General features: G+C 39.2%; 11 protein-coding genes across 11 annotated transcripts; 7 read left to right on the forward strand and 4 right to left on the reverse strand.

Annotated features, from left to right (window-relative positions):
- Positions 1 to 120: 120 nt before the first annotated feature.
- Positions 121 to 1,809, forward strand: NESG_00301 (uncharacterized protein; the record flags this gene model as incomplete). The annotated part of the gene is made up of 1 exon (XM_053047954.1): positions 121 to 1,809. One exon carries the CDS (start codon positions 121 to 123, stop codon positions 1,807 to 1,809), a length of 1,689 nt encoding a protein of 562 aa, XP_052905779.1.
- An 87-nt stretch (positions 1,810 to 1,896) lies between these two features.
- On the reverse strand, positions 1,897 to 2,130 carry NESG_00302 (uncharacterized protein; the record flags this gene model as incomplete). The annotated part of the gene is made up of 1 exon (XM_053047955.1): positions 1,897 to 2,130. One exon carries the CDS (start codon positions 2,128 to 2,130, stop codon positions 1,897 to 1,899), a length of 234 nt encoding a protein of 77 aa, XP_052905780.1.
- A 10-nt stretch (positions 2,131 to 2,140) lies between these two features.
- On the forward strand, positions 2,141 to 2,695 carry NESG_00303 (uncharacterized protein; the record flags this gene model as incomplete). Its single annotated transcript, XM_053047956.1, has 1 exon — positions 2,141 to 2,695. One exon carries the CDS (start codon positions 2,141 to 2,143, stop codon positions 2,693 to 2,695), a length of 555 nt encoding a protein of 184 aa, XP_052905781.1.
- Positions 2,696 to 3,922: 1,227 nt separating this feature from the next.
- On the forward strand, positions 3,923 to 6,700 carry NESG_00304 (uncharacterized protein; the record flags this gene model as incomplete). Its single annotated transcript, XM_053047957.1, has 1 exon — positions 3,923 to 6,700. The coding sequence occupies one exon, from the start codon at positions 3,923 to 3,925 to the stop codon at positions 6,698 to 6,700; it is 2,778 nt and encodes a 925-aa protein (XP_052905782.1).
- A 424-nt stretch (positions 6,701 to 7,124) lies between these two features.
- Positions 7,125 to 8,957, forward strand: NESG_00305 (V-type proton ATPase catalytic subunit A; the record flags this gene model as incomplete). The annotated part of the gene is made up of 1 exon (XM_053047958.1): positions 7,125 to 8,957. One exon carries the CDS (start codon positions 7,125 to 7,127, stop codon positions 8,955 to 8,957), a length of 1,833 nt encoding a protein of 610 aa, XP_052905783.1.
- An 899-nt stretch (positions 8,958 to 9,856) lies between these two features.
- NESG_00306 (uncharacterized protein) lies at positions 9,857 to 11,578 on the forward strand (the record flags this gene model as incomplete). Its single annotated transcript, XM_053047959.1, has 1 exon — positions 9,857 to 11,578. One exon carries the CDS (start codon positions 9,857 to 9,859, stop codon positions 11,576 to 11,578), a length of 1,722 nt encoding a protein of 573 aa, XP_052905784.1.
- Positions 11,579 to 12,110: 532 nt separating this feature from the next.
- NESG_00307 (uncharacterized protein) lies at positions 12,111 to 12,368 on the reverse strand (the record flags this gene model as incomplete). Its single annotated transcript, XM_053047960.1, has 1 exon — positions 12,111 to 12,368. The coding sequence occupies one exon, from the start codon at positions 12,366 to 12,368 to the stop codon at positions 12,111 to 12,113; it is 258 nt and encodes an 85-aa protein (XP_052905785.1).
- A 901-nt stretch (positions 12,369 to 13,269) lies between these two features.
- Positions 13,270 to 14,385, forward strand: NESG_00308 (uncharacterized protein; the record flags this gene model as incomplete). The annotated part of the gene is made up of 1 exon (XM_053047961.1): positions 13,270 to 14,385. The coding sequence occupies one exon, from the start codon at positions 13,270 to 13,272 to the stop codon at positions 14,383 to 14,385; it is 1,116 nt and encodes a 371-aa protein (XP_052905786.1).
- Positions 14,386 to 14,486: 101 nt separating this feature from the next.
- Positions 14,487 to 14,729, reverse strand: NESG_00309 (uncharacterized protein; the record flags this gene model as incomplete). Its single annotated transcript, XM_053047962.1, has 1 exon — positions 14,487 to 14,729. One exon carries the CDS (start codon positions 14,727 to 14,729, stop codon positions 14,487 to 14,489), a length of 243 nt encoding a protein of 80 aa, XP_052905787.1.
- Positions 14,730 to 15,133: 404 nt separating this feature from the next.
- NESG_00310 (26S protease regulatory subunit 7) lies at positions 15,134 to 16,381 on the reverse strand (the record flags this gene model as incomplete). The annotated part of the gene is made up of 1 exon (XM_053047963.1): positions 15,134 to 16,381. The coding sequence occupies one exon, from the start codon at positions 16,379 to 16,381 to the stop codon at positions 15,134 to 15,136; it is 1,248 nt and encodes a 415-aa protein (XP_052905788.1).
- A 121-nt stretch (positions 16,382 to 16,502) lies between these two features.
- NESG_00311 (uncharacterized protein) lies at positions 16,503 to 18,878 on the forward strand (the record flags this gene model as incomplete). Its single annotated transcript, XM_053047964.1, has 1 exon — positions 16,503 to 18,878. One exon carries the CDS (start codon positions 16,503 to 16,505, stop codon positions 18,876 to 18,878), a length of 2,376 nt encoding a protein of 791 aa, XP_052905789.1.
- Positions 18,879 to 18,903: the final 25 nt, after the last annotated feature.

Below are 18,903 nucleotides of genomic sequence, written 5' to 3' on the forward strand. Positions count from 1 at the left end.
TTATATTAATGAAAAGGAAATGGAATTGGATATAGAGAGAATAATGAGTGGCTGGCAGGGTGAAGAGTCTGCAAGGATGAAAGCTCAAATAAAAAGAATTGAAGACCAACAAAGTTTTTAATGAAATTTGCAAAGAGCATGCAGAGCCAGAAAGATAAACTTGCAGACACCACAGACTCGCAGACATTTGTTATCCACAGTGAAATAAAGCCGGATCAGAAGAAGATTTTTGGGCCAGGCTATAAACAGGAGGGTGCTGAGAACGGGCTGTCCACACTAAAGAATAAAGCAGGCCAAGAAACAGAAAATAGACCAGTGTATAATAGCAGCCCAGTCAAGACAGTGGAAGAAAACACAGAAAACGAGAAAAAGATTCAGATTGACAGCAAAACATCACAAAACATGCACAACACCGAATTGTCCAGTGCATTGGAAAAGGAGCACACCGAAGAGAATCCTCTTCCTTTATCATACATAGACCGGTACTCTAGGCAGATGGTAATTAAAGAAATAGGAGTAGAGGGGCAAAGGAAAATAAAAACAAGCAGGGTGCTAGTTGTAGGAGCTGGTGGTTTGGGTGCGCCTGCTCTTATGTACCTAGCAGCAATGGGCGTTCAGAAGATAGGAATTTCTGATTTTGATGTAGTTGAAGAGTCCAACCTTAACCGGCAAGTACTATACAGAGAGTCATCTATAGGCAAGTATAAGGCAAAGGAGGCCGTGCAAAGTCTGACAGGCCTGTGCTCATCTTCTGAGTATACATCGCACCCGAAGATCACAAGTGAAAATGTGTGGGACATATGCTCGTCATATGACTTAGTAATGGACTGCGGAGACAACAGATCCCTGCGCTATCTACTCAGCGACTGCTGCAAGCTGCGAGGCATTCCATATATATGCGGGTCGTCTTTGCGATGGGAAGGGCATGTGTATACGTTTAACAGGCTGTGCTATAGATGCGTTCATCCTGTGATAGGAACATATGCAAGCGGCAGCTGCTCATCTGCAGGAATAATAGGAAGTATGTGCGGCGTAGTGGGATCTTTAATGGCGACAGAGGCAATGAAGGCAATTATTGGCATTGGGGCAAGTGACAGCTTGGTCTATATTAATGGGCTGAAGAATGAGTTTATGAACTTGTCTCTTAATAAGAAGCTGTGCACTCTCTGCAAAGAAGCCCCTCATCTGACGCGTATGCAAAGAATTGAGAGAATAGCCAAAGAGAATCAGATCTTGGAGGAAAAAGAGAAAGAACTAAACACATGCTTAATAAGTGATCTAGTGGAAAAGATGCAGGATATTGACATAAGTAAAATACAGGAGAGTGCAAAAAACAGCAAACTTCCTTTCTCGGATAGTAGTGCAGAAAGCATTGGCATGACACCAGATACCACACCAGCAGATAAAAAGGAAAACAAGGATCAAGAACTACTAAGTGATACCTCCACCGATAAAAATGAGAGAAATTGTCTGACAAGTCTAGAAGACGAAGTGTGCTGGAGTGTGGTTTTTTCCTCGCCTGAGAAGTACTTTATTGTAGATACACGCTCTAGTGCCGAGCATAAAATTGTCTCAATTCCTAACTCTTATTTATATCCGTTAAGCAGCATTGTTGATAATCCCAAAAAGGCACGCGACTGCATCCATAGAAAAGCATCTGGAAGAAAGGTAGTGCTATGCTGCAGAAATGGAAGCACCTCAAGAAGGTTTGTGTTTATATTTGGAGCACTAAGTGCTGTAGGAGGAATCCAGGAGTATATCAAGCAGGTGCAAGAAATAGGAAGTAGGGCTACTTCATGCAAAAAGTAAATGTTAAAGTGAAGAACAGAAGATTTTTATGTTTTATTTTAGATCACATATCATAGAGGCACGAAGTGCTTGTGTCTTTTGGTTATTCTACTGCTCGAGCTCTTTATTAAACTCCTCAAGCTCATTTATTGTTTTGAGTATGTAGTTTGCGTATGTTACTAAAACATGCGCATTCTTCATAAGTCTGCCGCTCTCTTCCAGACGAATAACCACCTCATTATCAGTCTTCTCTATTTCTATACCACCTACAGCATCAGAAAGACATTTCTGCAGTATATCGCTTCTTTCGGTTGTAATTCTTAACTCTAGCTTGCTTTTCATTTATTTTTTCATGGAGTATGTATTAAAAGTAAGAAATAAACAGGAGTTAGAAGGGAAAGTTATTTTAGTCAATGAATATTTGGGGGCAGATGTAGACGGGTTTATTTCCGAGGTACTGGAGGAGTACCCCAGTCACATGCTGATATCCTATCATAAACTGTCTTCTGAGTACAAAACAGCGGATGTGATTTCGTTTCTAGATAAAACTCCCAAGGAGTTCTCTGAGGCGTACAAGCCACGAAGTGCTCTGATAATAGATGGGTGGTCGCATAGGAACAATATTCTTGCAGAAGATGAAATACACATAATGGACATAAACAACACTCGCGTGTCCACCATAAAGTATGCTGATCAGACAGTTTTTATTTTAAACCGGTCAGTAACAAAGCCCTACTACAGAGATGTATATAGAAGCTATGCTCTAATATCCCTGAGGCCGCTTGCTATTGCAACCCACCACACACACAGCCTAACTATTAGCATGCGATCTATCAGCATAGAAATGTGTCTTTTATATAGCTATCGGTATCCGAGAAAATACACCCTGTTTGTGCAACAGGCATAGAAATAAACCATGTTACTTTAGTCTGTCTGTATATTTCTTCTCAAATAGAGCATGACATATTTATATTTGCGGTCTAATGATTTGCTTAAAATAGCATAAGTGTGTGCGTCTAAGGACGTGTCTTTTGAGATTGCGGCTGCCAGTGGCTTTTTTATTTTCACTATGGCTTATTAAAAGTACTGCAATAGATTGCTGATGAGTCTGATTGCCTGTAGCCTAGTAAGTGTACTAAATTTAGAACTGCTTAAGAAAATTGTAGTTTAAGTTGTTCTGGCGAAGAAACTACATGCAAATATTCTTCAATTATCATGATTAAAATCAAAATTGATCTCTTTTGGTTAATTCTTACTAGCTGGTCATAACTATATTTTTACGAATGCTTTTCATAGCTGTGGTATATTTCTATATTTTTTCTTTAGAACGTAAAGTCTTTTTTGAAATATATTTTGCATTTTAGTATGAAGAGTTTTATTTACAGAACAGCCTAACAGAGAGTCACTCAGCCTAAATAATATTTACAAAAATATCAGTACAAGTTTACTATAAATTAAAGTAGAAGAGAAATATAAATATGTGTACAATTCAAGAAGATCACACTATTACAGAAAGTATAAAGAATTTAAGTATTACTGCAGAGACATACTGTATATGCGGTGTAGCCTGAATATGTGCTTCTAACATAAAGAAACATAGAAGCATAAGAATTCACCTATAAATACCCAAAGGGCGTACAGACTTGAAAACTCTAGTAAAATATTTAGAATAATATACGTACAAAAGAGGTTCAACAAAAATTTAGAAAGAATGGATACTTCTAAGCGTGCATATCTTTTTGTTTCATTTAGATGCGTGTTGTATATTTGTGCATTTATAACACAATAGTTAGCCAGACTCTATGAAATAGCACAAATTATACAGTTAAATATTTAATTATTTATTGTATACGGCTGCTAGTATATGTGAATATTATTGAGATATGCCTAGTAGAGAGCAGAGAATAAACCTTTGGCTTGAAAGCAAAATAATTAACACAAATTCAAGAAAAAAAGCAGAGACAAACTATATTTGCATATTGGTATAGAAAGGTGCTTAAATAAGAAAAAATCAACTAGATGAAAGAATGGTCACAGTGTTTGAATTATTGCACCATAGAAAGCAATTATTTCTATTGATATCATTTAGATATGCGCAAATACAATAAATATAGGAAGTGAATAAAGAATTAGAATGCAGGCAGGAAAGATGAAGAGACCGACAGAGAAAATAGTAGAAAAATATATATGGCGCTTTATGCTTATACTGGCATATATTTATACACCTGTAAATGGAATATTATCTTTGGACCAAATAGAAATCTTGCAGAAGAATAAAATAGAATACGAAGGCAGACATATAATTATAAACCCAAGTGGACCACTCAATCTGCTTAGAGGATATATCATTCACAAGGAAGGATTAATTTACAACAAAAGGCTTTTTACGCCCGAAATTTCTGCTAAGTACCAAATAGTCCAGGCTTCAGATGTAAATGCAGCTTTTCCAGTATATTCATTCAACAGAGGCATAGAAAATGACGCAGTTGCTTCAGATGGGTTTAGCAGTGATATTAAAGGGGGATACCTACGCACATACCACAAAATACTCATTAATATGTTTCCATTTCACAATGAGTCTGTCCCAATTGAGAGCAATGAAAAAGACAGTTTCAGTAGGTGGACTAAATCAAAGAAGACCAAAAAGCACATGCATAGACTACTTGCAGCACTCCTGCTAATGTCAGAGGGAATACGTATACCAATTCAGATTGTAGGGGAGGAAGGTGATGCACACGTTGTTCTAAAACAAAAGAGCGGAAAGCAGGTTGTTTTTTGTATTCCCCTACCCATAAAGAGTGAAGTGCAGGAGCCCAGTGACAGTAGGGACTTTCAGAAAAAAACAAGAGAAATTATTAAGGGATTTATTGAAATTTCAAGTTTGAGAGCTAAAGATGCTATATCAGAATACGATGAGCCAAATACGCTAGAGCAGTTCAGAACGGGACTATTCCTTAATAGCATCAAGTTTCTTATACAAGCGTATTTATTCGAGTTTATAGACACCGTAGAAGAAGCATTGCTTGTTAATCAGACAGTGTATGATATGATTCTTAATCAGATAAATGAGACAAAACCAACAGAAAAAAGGATTATATCACATTATAAGCGTGTCTTAGACAGGTGCTTCACAACAATAGATGAGTACTTCTACGAAAATAATGCTCTGACCTACATAAATATCATAAAGGAGATTCCAAAGGCTATGATAATTAAGCAGGCACTGCCATTCTCAAACCAACAGCAGATCCCTAATATAAAGAACATTGCAAGAAACAGTATTAATGCAACATTACCCCAGGATACTCTGCAAGTCGTATATTCTGGCAACAGAAATTGCATTCTTACTATTCTTAGTGTGGTGTGCTGCTTGTTCTATAATCCGTCAGTGCATATGTATGAGTTCAAAAACAAAAAGTGCAAAACTGACCATATTGAAGCCTTTTTTAATAAGAACATGAAGCCATTCCAAAGTATTGGAGTTACTGTATATAGTGAGTGGTGTGAGCATATTGAAAATTCTATCGATCGCAGTAAATTCTTCTTGTACAAGAGACATGCCGTAGGAGTAGGCCTTTTCAACATGCTGTACACACTAGCATGCTGTTTGAATATGGGGGGAAGGTCTAAAGAAAAAATTACTAATTTCGCAAATGCACTGAACAAAAGTCACGAGCCAATGATTTGGTTCTATGGAGATATAAATGAATTTGTGAAAAGTTTCTTCCAAAAGATTACATGTAATAAGAACCTATCTGTTAGTTGTAAAAAACTTGTAAGAAGAAAAGTCGTGAACAAGTTTGACGTATTTGGAGAGATAGTTTTAGAATACAAATATGATGATAGGCAAGAGACAATTAGCATAAACTTAACTACTGAAGACACATATTTTAATATCACAGATAGCCGCATAATTTCGCACGACAGTAGAGAAGAGAGACTGCAGAGTTTGATGAACACCAGCCAAGAGCGAGACAACTTTACATCCTGTCTTGTTTCCTACTGTATATACAACATAATAAAGAGTATAGACCAAAGAAAGAAAGATGGATTGCACGACATTTGCCATATGCCAAATACAAGTGACCTAGACTATGAAGAAATATCTAAGATACTTATTATGAGGAAAATCACTGACATAGAGTACAAAAAAGATCTAGTAATTTGGACTATTGTACAAACAAGCAAAAGTGATGGAAATATCAGTGCAGAAACACCAGGAATGAGGTTTATATCAAACATAGTTGCAAGCTACTATGCACATGACGTAAGCAGTTTGAAGTCAATTTTGTCCTGCATTACGCTTATAAAGAACCACATAAGTGTTACTCCAGAGATAAATATAAGAGAAGAGACATATAAAAAAATGAAAGAGCAAGCAAATCCGACTATTATGAAAATATCAATACTCTATGCAATTGAGAGAAAAGCCCCAGAGCTTCTTATATACTACATAACAAACTATCTTAAAGCAAATGAGAAAACCCCAGACGTATGGCCGGATGTTGTTTTAGTAATCTCTAACAAAGAAGTATTTGATGTTTTATTCAAGTTAAACAATGTGCTTTACTCAACTGACATGCTAAACACCATAGACTCCATGGATTATAAGAGCGCAGAGTTGCGTATGTATCTGAGCATTGCGTGGTTTGTATATGCGTGTGAGACAAAGAAAGAATTTCCTACGTTAATTGAGACTCTGTATAGCAGTATTAGTATTAAGAATGTAGAAACAAAAAAATATGCGTGCTGTATTATAAGCCAGGATAACTTCAAGAGCGTGCATGCTTTCTTAGACATACAGAAGAAGAGTCTGTCAAAGGACAACCAGGAAGAGAGAGAGAAGGGAAAAAAGAAGATAAAGGATATTATTCCGATCATGCACACACATTTATATGATATGGCTTTTTGATGAGTATTAACTTACCCCATATCTCTACAGATCACATTTACTAGAATATATTTTGTCTGTAGCTAGAGAGAAAATATCTCCAGAGAATGAAAATCCTTTTTACTTTTTTATATGCAGTTTTAGTAATAGAACCAAAAACTACCAGAGTATTTACAGACGCAACTCTCGCCCTGCATACGCAGGATTTAAATATGTGCTTACGAGAGTAGTCAGCACACGCTTATAATAAATGCTTTTTAAAATGTTTTTAGGGGTTTCATACTTAATTTACCAAAAATAGCCATAGCACTGTGCATAAAAGACAGGAGTGGGTACTATGAATTCTAATAAGATTAAAAAACAATTATGCTAAGGAACCAGTTTTGCAAGATTAAGGACCAGCAAGACACAAGAAGTATATAAATGAATAATTTTTTTTATATAAATGGGTAATAATGAGTTTCTATTTCTAAGCAGAGAAGGGGAGAACATGCAAGGAAGTGTTTACATGGTAAGCGGGCCTGTGGTTATTGCAGAGAACATGCTTGGGTGTGCCATGTATGAACTTGCAAAGGTGGGGCACCAGGGCCTCATGGGCGAGGTAATAAAGATAGAGGGAGATAAGATTACAATCCAGGTATATGAAGAAACATCTGGTCTTGGTGTTGGAGATCCTGTTGTTCGGCTAGGGCACCCTTTGTGTGTTGAGCTGGGCCCAGGGCTTCTTGATAATATATTTGACGGGATACAGAGGCCACTGCGGCAGATATACAATGACACGAAGAGTCTGTACATCCCCAATGGTATTGCAGCACCAGCTCTGGATAGGACCAAGAAGTGGGAGTTTACTCCGACTGTGTCAATTGGAGAATCTTTAAAGCCAGGAGACATCTTTGGAACAGTGCAGGAGAATACTCTTCTCCGACTGCGTCTTATGGTGTCACCAAAAAGTAGGGGCGGGGTTGTCACAAAGATAGCCGAAAAGGGAGAGTACACGGTGGAAGAGGTGCTTCTAGAGATGGAGAACAACGGAGTGAAGAGCCAGGAGAAAATGTACCAGGTGTGGCCAGTGCGATCACCCAGACCAATTAAGCAGAAGCTGACACCAGTGCAGCAGCTGTTCACTGGGCAAAGGCTTCTGGACTCCATGTTCCCATGCGTGCAGGGAGGGACAGCTGCTATTCCAGGCGCTTTTGGGTGCGGAAAAACAGTTATTTCGCAGTCTCTGTCAAAATACTCAAACTCTGATGTAATAGTGTATGTGGGGTGCGGTGAGCGAGGAAACGAAATGAGCGAGGTTCTGCAGGAGTTTCCCACGCTCAAGATAAATGTAGATGGCAAAGAGGAGTCAATTATGAAGAGAACCGTGCTTATTGCAAATACTTCTAATATGCCGGTGGCTGCCAGAGAGGCATCAATCTACACAGGAATCACAATAGCCGAGTACTACCGAGACCAGGGATACAACGTGTCCATGATGGCAGACTCAACCTCCAGATGGGCTGAGGCGCTTAGAGAGATAAGTGGTAGGCTGGCAGAAATGCCGGCGGACAGTGGATATCCTGCGTATCTTGGGGCACGACTGGCATTTTTCTATGAAAGAGCTGGATACACTGAGTGCCTGGGCACCAAAGAAAGGCAGGGTAGTGTTACTGTTGTAGGAGCAGTCTCACCGCCAGGAGGAGACTTTTCAGACCCAGTCACAGCAGCCACTCTGGGGATTGTGCAGGTGTTCTGGGGGCTGGATAAGAAGCTTGCGCAGAGAAAGCACTTCCCAAGTGTCAACTGGAACCTTAGCTACTCAAAGTACATTAACCTGCTAACGCCATACCACAATGTGTACGATGCAAAGTATGCAGAGTCAATGAAGGTTGTGAAGGAGCTGCTGCAGAAAGAAGAGTCCTTGAGCGAAATAGTGCAGCTTGTTGGAAAAGGCTCGCTAGGGGAACTGGAAAAGCTTGAAATGAGCGTGGCAAAGGTTATCAAGGAGGACTTCCTGCAGCAAAACGGAGTGTCGCTATACGATAAGTACTGTCCTTTCTACAAAACAGTTTTGATGAGCAACATGATTGTGCACTACTACAGAACGTGCAGAGAGCTGCTGGAGACAAAGACTGTGCCATCTTGGGAGTTCTTGCTGAATGAGACGAAAGACGTCTACTACAAGCTCACAAGAATGAAGTTTGAGGACCCGGTGAATGGAGAGGATAAAGTAACAAAGAACTTGATGCAGCTGCAAAAGAACCTGGAAGATGCAGTGCGCGTGTTCACTGAGTAGAGTGCCTGTGCTGACAGAAGTAAGCAGCTCAGAGCACTCCTTCCGCCTTTGCACATATCTCTAAGTGCATGCGCGTGTAATGGTTATAGGGTGACTGTGATTTATGGTATATTATTTGTGCTATGCTGCTTTGCCACTGCCTGCAAATCTTCATATAGAGCGAGACAATGCATGTATTTAGAGATGCCTCTGTCATCGTCGCAGTGCAGAAGAGATGCAAAGATGTGTTCATTTGCATAGATAATAAATAAGATGGTTATTCTATCTTGCATGCATGAGTGCAATTCTATTTTAGCAAATGCGCTGAAGGTCTATTCAGAAAGATGCAATGGTTAATTCAGTGGTCTGAAAGACAAAGCCGTTGCAGTTTAATTCGTTAATTTTAATGCCCCAGGCTAGCAGTTTGTTAAATTTTTTAGTAAAAATTAATACACCAGTATGTTCAGTAGTATAGTATACATAGACTAATTAAATAAATATCCACACTTAGTATAGATAGGCATGCTCATGACACACCAAAGGCTTGGCATAGAAGGAAAATAATGCATGTACTTTGAGAATAGCATATATTTAGCCTAAAACAAGTAGTTTTTGCAAAAGTCCAGTTAAACCGTTTGGTATTTGTCTTTTTAAAGACATTTAATATACTGTATTGTGTGTTTAACTGCGCTTTCTTTCTGAAGTAGATAGCTAGTTGCCTGGCTAAATATTTTAACAAATTTTTATTAGACTACTTCCGGTTATATTAAACCAGTATTTTATAGGGCAAAAATGGTTTGTCAGTTTTATTTTTCAATTGGCCTATATATTTCAGTTATTTGTTGCTTTCACTAAATGAAATCAACCAATTTTTTACAGTCTATAAATAGAAAATATTTTCAGAGTTAATTAAAGAAATAATGGCTTACTCAAAAGAAGAAAGAAAAAAGAGAATAAGGAATCTTATAATAATTGGAGTAGTAATAGGGGCGGTAACTTCCGTGCTCACCGGTGCATACGTAATGGGATACATAGGAAATGACAAGGGAAAGTCTAAAAAAGAAAAAGTCAGCGAAAAGAAAAGAACTACCACAATGCAAATGGCAGATCAGAGAGAGCCCCAGACTCTAGAGTCTCTTCTTATTTGGACGGCGTATAGGGCAGGAAATAACAGCTTTTTAGCAAGGCCAAAGCTGAATCTTGATGTTCATGATAAGATCACAGTGGACAGCGAGATAGAGACAGTCACGCATATTAGTAAGATGGAGAGTGCAATAGAAACTCTTTTAGGCGAATATAAGAAATATGCCGACAAAAATCCTAAAAAAAGGCTGCCTATAGTTATACACAATGTTATTAAGAAAAACTACCACCTACGATACATACTTTCAATACAGAGAGACCCAATGGAAGCATTGAAGACACTTAACCTGCTAGATAAAAATAACAAGTGTTCTGAAAATAGTATAAAAAATGCATTGAATTGGCTTCTAAAGGGCCATGAAGAAGGCACTATAAGCAAATTCAAAGAAGTACTTGAGATGGACATGGACAAATGCCCAATAGAAAACGATATATATAAGATGGTAGAGGTGCTGCTTAAAGTTGTGGTTAGCAGTCCATTTGTAGCGACTCGCCGGCGAGGACTAAAGAACAAGCAGTCTCTTATTTTTATCCTGAGGGAAATATTGTCGGACATGAAAAATCTGAAGTCATACATAAGTCTAAAGAACCAATCTAAGGGGATAATTTCCATGGCAAGGGGAAACACAACAGAAAGTATTAAAAAGCAGATTGAGAAAATAGAAATGTATAGACAGCGACTTTTAAATAACCATATGACAGAGGAAGAAATCACCCTAGCCTCCATGGTTTCATTGGTGGGGCATGTACAGAGAGCAGCTAATATTGACAATGAGTCGTATTTCATAGATCTTGTTCAAAATATAAAGGCAGTTAAAAAGATGAAAGCATTCAACACGCTTTCTAACAAATCAGAAAAGACCGGAGAGTCAGGAGAAGAGTACGTTAAATTCTTTATTGAATTTATCAAGAACTACATAGCAATGCATTCAACCAAAAAGAGTGCAGGTATATTCACTAAATACTTAGAGCAGCATGCAGAAGATATAGACAGATATGTAAATCCAGCTAAAGCAGGAACTAACCCAGAGATCAAAAGTTTAGGAACGCTGCTGAATATTTCAACGAAGAAAATTCAAGAAATTGAAGAAATTTCTAATTTCACAGACCGGCTAATTACACTAATCTGCCTAGAGACGGACTATATGATGGGAAAAAACAGAGACAGATATATTCTATACGAGATATTAAACTGCTATAGGGAGTTAATGGCAACAGAAGTTAAATATATAAAGGAAGAGGACAGAATAGCCAAACGGTTGATGAACAGTAGTATGATGAAGAACTTCATGAATGTTGAGAAAGTGCAGAATCAAAAGCTATACGCTGCTAATAAGGAAGGTGTATGGTGCATTTTCCCTGAGAATTTTAAAAAGGATTCAGATGATATAAGCACCATTTCAAGAGCACTTGAGCATCAAGCAGCTAATCTTAGTATGTCTATGCTTATATTTGACGTTTTAGACAAAAAAACCAAAGAACCTGAGAAAAATGAATAAAATAGCACACTATTATAGAATACTAAGTGAGACTTAAGTACATAAAACTCAATATCTGGGATTAGGAATAAACATACTGCATAGGAAAAGTCGCAGCACGCAAGTTACATAATATATATAATGTACTGAATGCTAATGAACGTGTTTGGATTAATGCAGCCATTATATAGTTTTATTTGAAAGTGCTATTGTATAAGAATTCAATTTAGTTTTTGGAAACTTATAACTTCAATAAATATTAAAGTTTCATACCAGTATAGTAGACCCATTAAATAATGCGCGACTAGAAAGAAAACATAAGAGAGGCATCTATTTCTTTGCCTTTTAAAGTACACATACCTCTTAAAAATGCACTTAAAGTGACAAGTTTCTAGTACATATGCTTTATTAAATATTTTGGGCATTCTTGTTGTAATAAGCGTATTTAGCTTGAATATGCATGTGTTGCTATGTGATATATGCCTTCAGGGAAAATCAAATTGAACCGTACTTGAGAATGCCGTAGATACAGCTGCATGCAGATATGTGTAAATTATGCTTCATTTGTAAATACATAAAACTTAAGACCATCCACTTTCACAACGCCATGTGCTGTGTCTGTTCTGGGTTTACTCTTAATAATAGCAAGTGAAACCAGCTGATTCTTTTCCGTAACGTATAAATATTTCCCAATCCTTCTGGCATTTTTAAGATTAATGGCCTTGCGTGCTGGCTGCATGCACTTAAGAAAGTACTCTTCCTCTGTATTGGTCTTGCCTATTAGCTGCTTTGCAAAATTAAACCCATCCATAAAATATTTTGAACTCATGCATATAATCCTCAGCATATACCTGCATTTTAGCTAGAAGTGTCTGCAGGATGGTATAATCAGAAAAAGCATTTTGTCGCAGGATTATATAATAACTTAGATACTTGCAAGTACTTAACCATATATATACAGACCACTGCAGATATTTGGTAGAATTTATGAGTAAGCAATGACCTACTACTTTTATAATGTCTTGTTATACAGACCATGCAAAGAAGCCGCACAAGAATAAAGAGATTCTTAGAATATACAGCCCACTTATCACTCTTAAATTCCATAGAATATAGGCTGTAATGGATAGTTAGACCAGTTCAACCAATTATAGAATATTAGTGAAAATAGGAAAATACTGTGCATAAAGAGCTATTAAGAGCTTAAACATTCTGAATAGTTTAAATATTTCAACACAGCATAAAAATTAGTACAGTGCAATTAAATGCTCTTCTCGTACAGGAATACAAAGTTATGTTCTTATAGGAAACACTGCTTATTTTTGTTGCATAGTATCTTAATGGTGCAATATTCCTAAAATACAGTTGTTTACAATAGACCAATATATTCTAGTAAGAAAAGGCAATAGAGTATGACCAATTAAAGCAGAAACCAAGAAAGAGAAGTAATTCATAATATATAGAAATTATGTCAGCATCAATACATTGAATGGCTTGCTTTCTTCTACCACGCAGATTTCTCAATTATATAACTGTACATATACTTGTACTCTTTAATAGCACATAATAAAAGTGTATAAAGAAAATAGGCCTCTAGGGCATCTGTCTGTGCAGTGTAGCATTAAAAAAGCACATGTAAGATACAGATACGTACACCTATGATTGCCGTTATATTCCTATTATAATAAGTTGGTTTCTGGAAAAATTTTATCATGCAGGAAAGCGCAAAGAATGAAACATACAATAAGCAGCACAGAGTTATTGCCACAAACATGCCATTCAATATATCTGACGAGGATATTCTGAAGCACTTTAATGGAGCAGTTAGTTTGGAGAGACACGCTAAGAAGGGCGTGGCAACCGGGGCTGTATTCATCCAGTGCGCCAACACAACTGATGTTAACAGATTTATAAAAACACTCGATGGGTCAAAATTAGCAGGAAGAGAGATCAGAGTGGCACAGCTGGAGGACAGAGAGGTATACAAAGCAAAGCAGAAGTTTGGCGATAATGAGGACGAGAATGCATACGGAAGACAGAAGAGAAAGGAGTATGAAGCCAACAAAGGCAGCGAGAGAAGAAAGCTTCCAGAGGGAGAAGAGAACAGAACTGTGTTCATTACAAACATCTCGTTCAAAGACACCGAGGAGGAGGTCAAGGAGGTCTTTGGAGCATTTGGAGAAGTAGAGCAGTGCACACTTGTTATGAACAGAGAAACCAATGCACCAACAGGAAGAGCATTTGTGCTTTTCAAGCACCAGGACAGCTGTAAAGAAGCTCTGCGCGAGCAGGTAACTCTGAACGACAGAGTGCTAGTTGTCTTAAAGTACGTATCTCCTGATGTATTGAAGCAGAGAGAGTCAGACCAGAAGGAAAAGGACTACCAAAGAGAAAAGACAATCAAGGATAGACAGGAAGGAGTTTTAGAGCCCAGAGACCCATCCAAGATAAGCTCATGCAGAGTGCACATCTCGCACATGGACAAGAAGCACACGCGAAAGTCTATCTCCAAGGTAATTGAAAACTACTTTGAAAAACTGCACGGAAAAAAGCTGAAGCTGCGAGGTGTCAACTTGACATCAAACAGTGCAAAGAGGAACCCAGGATATTGCTTTATAACCTTCAAGTTCCCTGAAGACGCACAGCTCTTCTTGGAAAGCCAGGGAAAGATGCGAAGAGAAATCGGAGGGAAAATGACTGCAGAGTATGCAATGGAGAGCAAAGAGTTCCAGGAGAGGGGAATCAAAAAAAAGCCATCCAAGGAGGACAGAATAGAAAAGAGGAACAGAAAAGAAAGAGAGTCTCAGAGGAGGGAAGAAAGGGCATAAGTGCGTAATATTGCAGTGCGTCTAAACAGATCCAATAAATTCTTTATTATTTATGCTACCGTTTAACTAGCTTATTACTTAAACAGTTGAAGTAGGCTGTTCTATGCTTTTTTTATTTTTTCTAGCTCTGCCTTTGTTTTCTTGAGAATTGTGTGTGTGCTGTCAAGTGCCTGCTTTGTTTCTTCATATCTCTGTGCTATCATTTTCAGTAGATAGCAGTCATTCTTTCCTGCTTCCTCTTTTTCCTTTTCCTGCTGAATTTCAGATAGTTCTTTTTCATATGCTTTGATGTCGTTCTCAAGTCTTTTAATTGACTGTTCTTTTATGCGCACTTGTTTATCCATAAAAAATATAAGAAAACCATTCATATATCGTACAGTAAAGAATGCTTGATAGTCAGAATACATGCACTGCGCAGATGCATGGATATGAATAGCATAAAATAGTAGTTATCTGCTGAATGTCTAATTATTCTTTGCACTCAATGCTTGAATAATAATTCAGCATCTCTAGCCCACTCATAGGCTTTGTCTACTTCAATGAGGCAAAAATATAAGAAGATTACTGCAAGTGGAAAATGCATATTTAAAGAGTAATGTGCAGATGGATGCAAGCAATAATAGACACGCACTATAATAAATTCTCCTGTAATAGGAGAAACCATTCAGAACTGCTGTAAAAGATATGGAAAAGGCTTTTTAAGACACGGGTGCACATAAGAGAGAAAGATACAACCGATATGTTTATTTTAGTTGTATGTCAGATATCTTGGGGTTGAAGAGAACTTTGCGTATCCCTTTATGACTTTTTCAACTGCCATTAAAAAGTCCTTCTCAGTTGCCACTTTTCTTCTCTCCCGGATGGCAAACATTCCTGCCTCCGTGCAGACACTGCGCAGCTCTGCTCCAGTGGCACTTGGGCAGAGTCTTGCAATCAGCTCATACCGAATATTCTTCTCTACGCTCATGGGCTTCGTGTGGATCTTAAGGATTGCAGCTCTTCCTGCTAGGTCTGGAAGAGAGAACTCCACCTTTCTGTCAAGTCTCCCAGGCCGGAGAAGCGCTGGGTCAAGGGTATCTGGTCTATTTGTGGCCATCAGGACCTTTATATTTCCACGCGACTCAAATCCGTCCAGCTGGTTAATCAGCTCCAACATGGTTCGCTGCACCTCATTGTTTCCTCCGTCAAACCGGGTGCTTCCAAAGGCATCTACCTCGTCAAAGAAAATAATGCATGCCTTCTTTGACTTGGCAAGCTCAAAGAGTTCACGCACCATTCGTGCCCCTTCTCCCACGTATTTCTGCACAAGCTCTGACCCAATCACACGAATGAATGTGGCATTTGCGCTATTTGCCACAGCTCGAGCACACAGAGTCTTTCCTGTTCCTGGTGGGCCGTACAGGAGCACTCCCTTAGGAGGGTCAATCCCTAGCTTAATGAACTTCTCTGGGCTAATAAGAGGCATCTCCACTACCTCTCTTATTTTTTCAATCTGCTCTGTACATCCTCCTATATCTGAGTAGGTTATGTCAGGCTTTTCCTCAATCTGCATGAGCGTGACTGCATTGTCAATCTTGGCGGGAAGAGGCACCATAATCTGGTACTTTACTCTGTCCACTCCCACCCGAATACCCTCAGAAATATCCTCTCTGTTCAGTGTTTTGCTCCTTCCGACAATGAACTTTGCAATCTGCTTAATGTTTATCATGTACCTGTCTGTTCCTGCCGGGTCGTTCATGACCTTGCAGCATCTGGCAACCTGCAGGGTTTTCTCTGTCTTTGACCTCTGGGCGTCACTTGCAAGATTCCAAAGCATAGGAGGAGCCAGACCCGTCTCTACCTCGCGCAGACCTAGCTTGGCATTGACACGGCTGTACAAGTCCTTTACTTCCTTCTCCAGGCCGACTATCCTGCTTGTATAGTAGCCCTTTCCGTAGTTTGTTATTAATTCTACTTCGCTCTCTGTTAAGCTGTTCTCCTGGGCAGCACTGTTCATAAAATTGCAAACAAAACTCTGTCTACAATTTAATTTGCAGGAAATAAAAAGTACACCAATCAGGAACTAGCAAATCATAAAGCATATAAAGTATATACAGAGAAAATAAAGGGGATTTATAATGAAAAATAAAGAGAACAACCAAAAGACGGCGATGGCTGAAAAGCTAAAGAAGCAAATAGTATACGGGTGTGGAGGGGCTCTTTGCACAGGAATATTCTGCAAACTGTCTGATATTGAAGGAATTTCGGATGAAATAGTAGAGCTTCTTTTAGAGTACAATGATTACTTTACATGCGAGTCTCTGTATTTCGTCCATGGAAGGGCAGTTCACACAGCAAGAAAGGAGAATATGTACTATAGTACTCGAATTGGTCTTCATCCAAACATGAGCACCACGCTTCTCCCGCGCGCAACTCAAATGAAAGTACAGAGGGTAGAAAGAAGCAGCCAATTCGCAACACTAGCCATATCCCACATGAGTGTGGCCAAGGATGTGCTGAAGTACTTCTACACCTCTCTTAAGGCCCTTGGGCAGTCTTCCTACTCGTGCAGCCCCGTAATGAGCATGCATCTGAATTTTCCTCTTTCAGTCTCACAGTGCACCAGCAATGATCTACTAAAACCTTACACAGATGAAAACTCAAAAAAAGAATATTTAAAAATGGAGCTGGCACGAGTGATCCATAAAAAAAAGCACAAAACAACTGCAATCATGCTTCAGGGCCTATTCTACCATGAGTTAAACAAACTGAAGGCTGGATATTCGATAAACACAACCATCAGGATCGCAAAGCTGTTTAATGCAGTGAAGGAGAGCGTAAAATTCGAGAAGAAGTATTTCATTCGGTTCCTGGAGTCAATTGAGATGCTGTGCCAAACAAGCAAGACAGAGGATATTCTGTGCATGGAAGGATGCAACAAACTTCCGGGCGGGCTGAGCTACAAGAAAGTTCCAGAGTGCGGGTTCAAAGAGCACGAAGAGTTTCCTGTGCTTGCAAGATCCATTCCTGCAAAGGATATTTCCACCCGGGTGATTGAAGAGTGTCCCATTTGCGACTCATCTCTGCAAGACTGCGAGTATCCGCACTGCGACTCGCTGTGCTATGCATCCAACAAGCTGTGTGTAAATGAGCTGATTGATCTGATAAAAAGCTTGATCATTGTGATTGACAACACGAGTGTGGTGAACATGCGGGAGGGAACTCTTCTTCTGGCTATTCTAAAAAGTCTGAAGGGCCTGTACGAATTTTCTGTAGAAACAGGCCTTGTGCACCACTCAATGTTTGTGAATAGAAGGTTCTCGCGGCTGCTCAACTACAAGGCAGAGGTTCGGTACCATAAAGAAGGAAACCACAGTATTTTTGACTTTCCCTTCATACTTGATATGCCCGCCAAGTCTGATTTAATCCAGATTGAGAACACAGACAGAATGAAGGCAGAGCTGCAGGACGCTTTTTTCCGGTCAATGTTTGAAGGGCAGCTTGATCCGTACTTGAATCTAGAGGTGGCCAGGGAGTCTGTTGTTCAGGACTCGCTTAAGCTGCTGGAGTCTCTTGAGGCAGGCACTGCGTGGAAGCAGCTAAAGATAAAGTTTATAGGAGAGGATGGAATTGACTCAGGAGGAATAAAAAAAGAGTTTTTCCAAATTCTCAGCCAGAAAACCCTTGGCGAGTGGGATATCTTCAGAGAAAGTGGCGGGTGCCTGTGGTTTAATTCATTCACAGAAGCAGAGCACGAGAAAAGAAAGACTCAGTACAAGATACTTGGAAGCATTTTGGGCTTGGCAGCATACAACGGAGCAGTTCTCTGTTTCTACTTTCCGCAGGTCTTTTACAAAATGCTTCTGGGATATGCAGGCACGTTTGAGGATCTAAAGATTGTTGAGCCTTCGATATATCAGACACTCAACGAGATAAAAAGCATGGAGCCAGAGGTGATCTCTGGGATGTCCCTGGAGTACACGGTCAATGGAGTCGTGCACGAGGTGACACACCACAACGTGGATGAGTTTATCAGTGTGTACTGTAAGGAAATTCTTGAAACCCGGCTTGAGTCAGCCTTCAGCCTGATCAAGGAAGGCCTTTGGCAGATATGCGGAAACACATTCATTCGGTCGCTGCTTCCATGCGAGCTGAGCACACTGATAGGAGGTGTAGATTGCACAAACATGGAGGAGCTGGAGAGATACACAATATACAACGGGTACAGGCGCGACTCTTCCTTTGTTCAATCATTTTGGGAAATATTCAAGCAATATGATATTACAATGCAACGGAAGTTTCTGCGATTTGTCACGGGAACTGACCGAGCACCATCAGGCGGACTAAGCAGAATGGCTCTTGTGTTTATGCGGAACGGCGGAGACACAGAAAGGCTTCCTTCTTCGCAGACATGTTTTAATACATTTCTTATTCCAGAGTACTCTGATAAGAGGAAGTTAAAAGAAAAGTTGGATCTTGCAATCAGCAATACAGAAGGGTTCTTTCTTCTTTAGGTATTTATAAATAAATGGCGTTACA

This window comes from Nematocida ausubeli (genome assembly GCF_000738915.1).
Source record: "Nematocida ausubeli strain ERTm6 chromosome Unknown supercont2.1, whole genome shotgun sequence".
Classification (NCBI taxonomy): Eukaryota; Fungi; Microsporidia; genus Nematocida; species Nematocida ausubeli.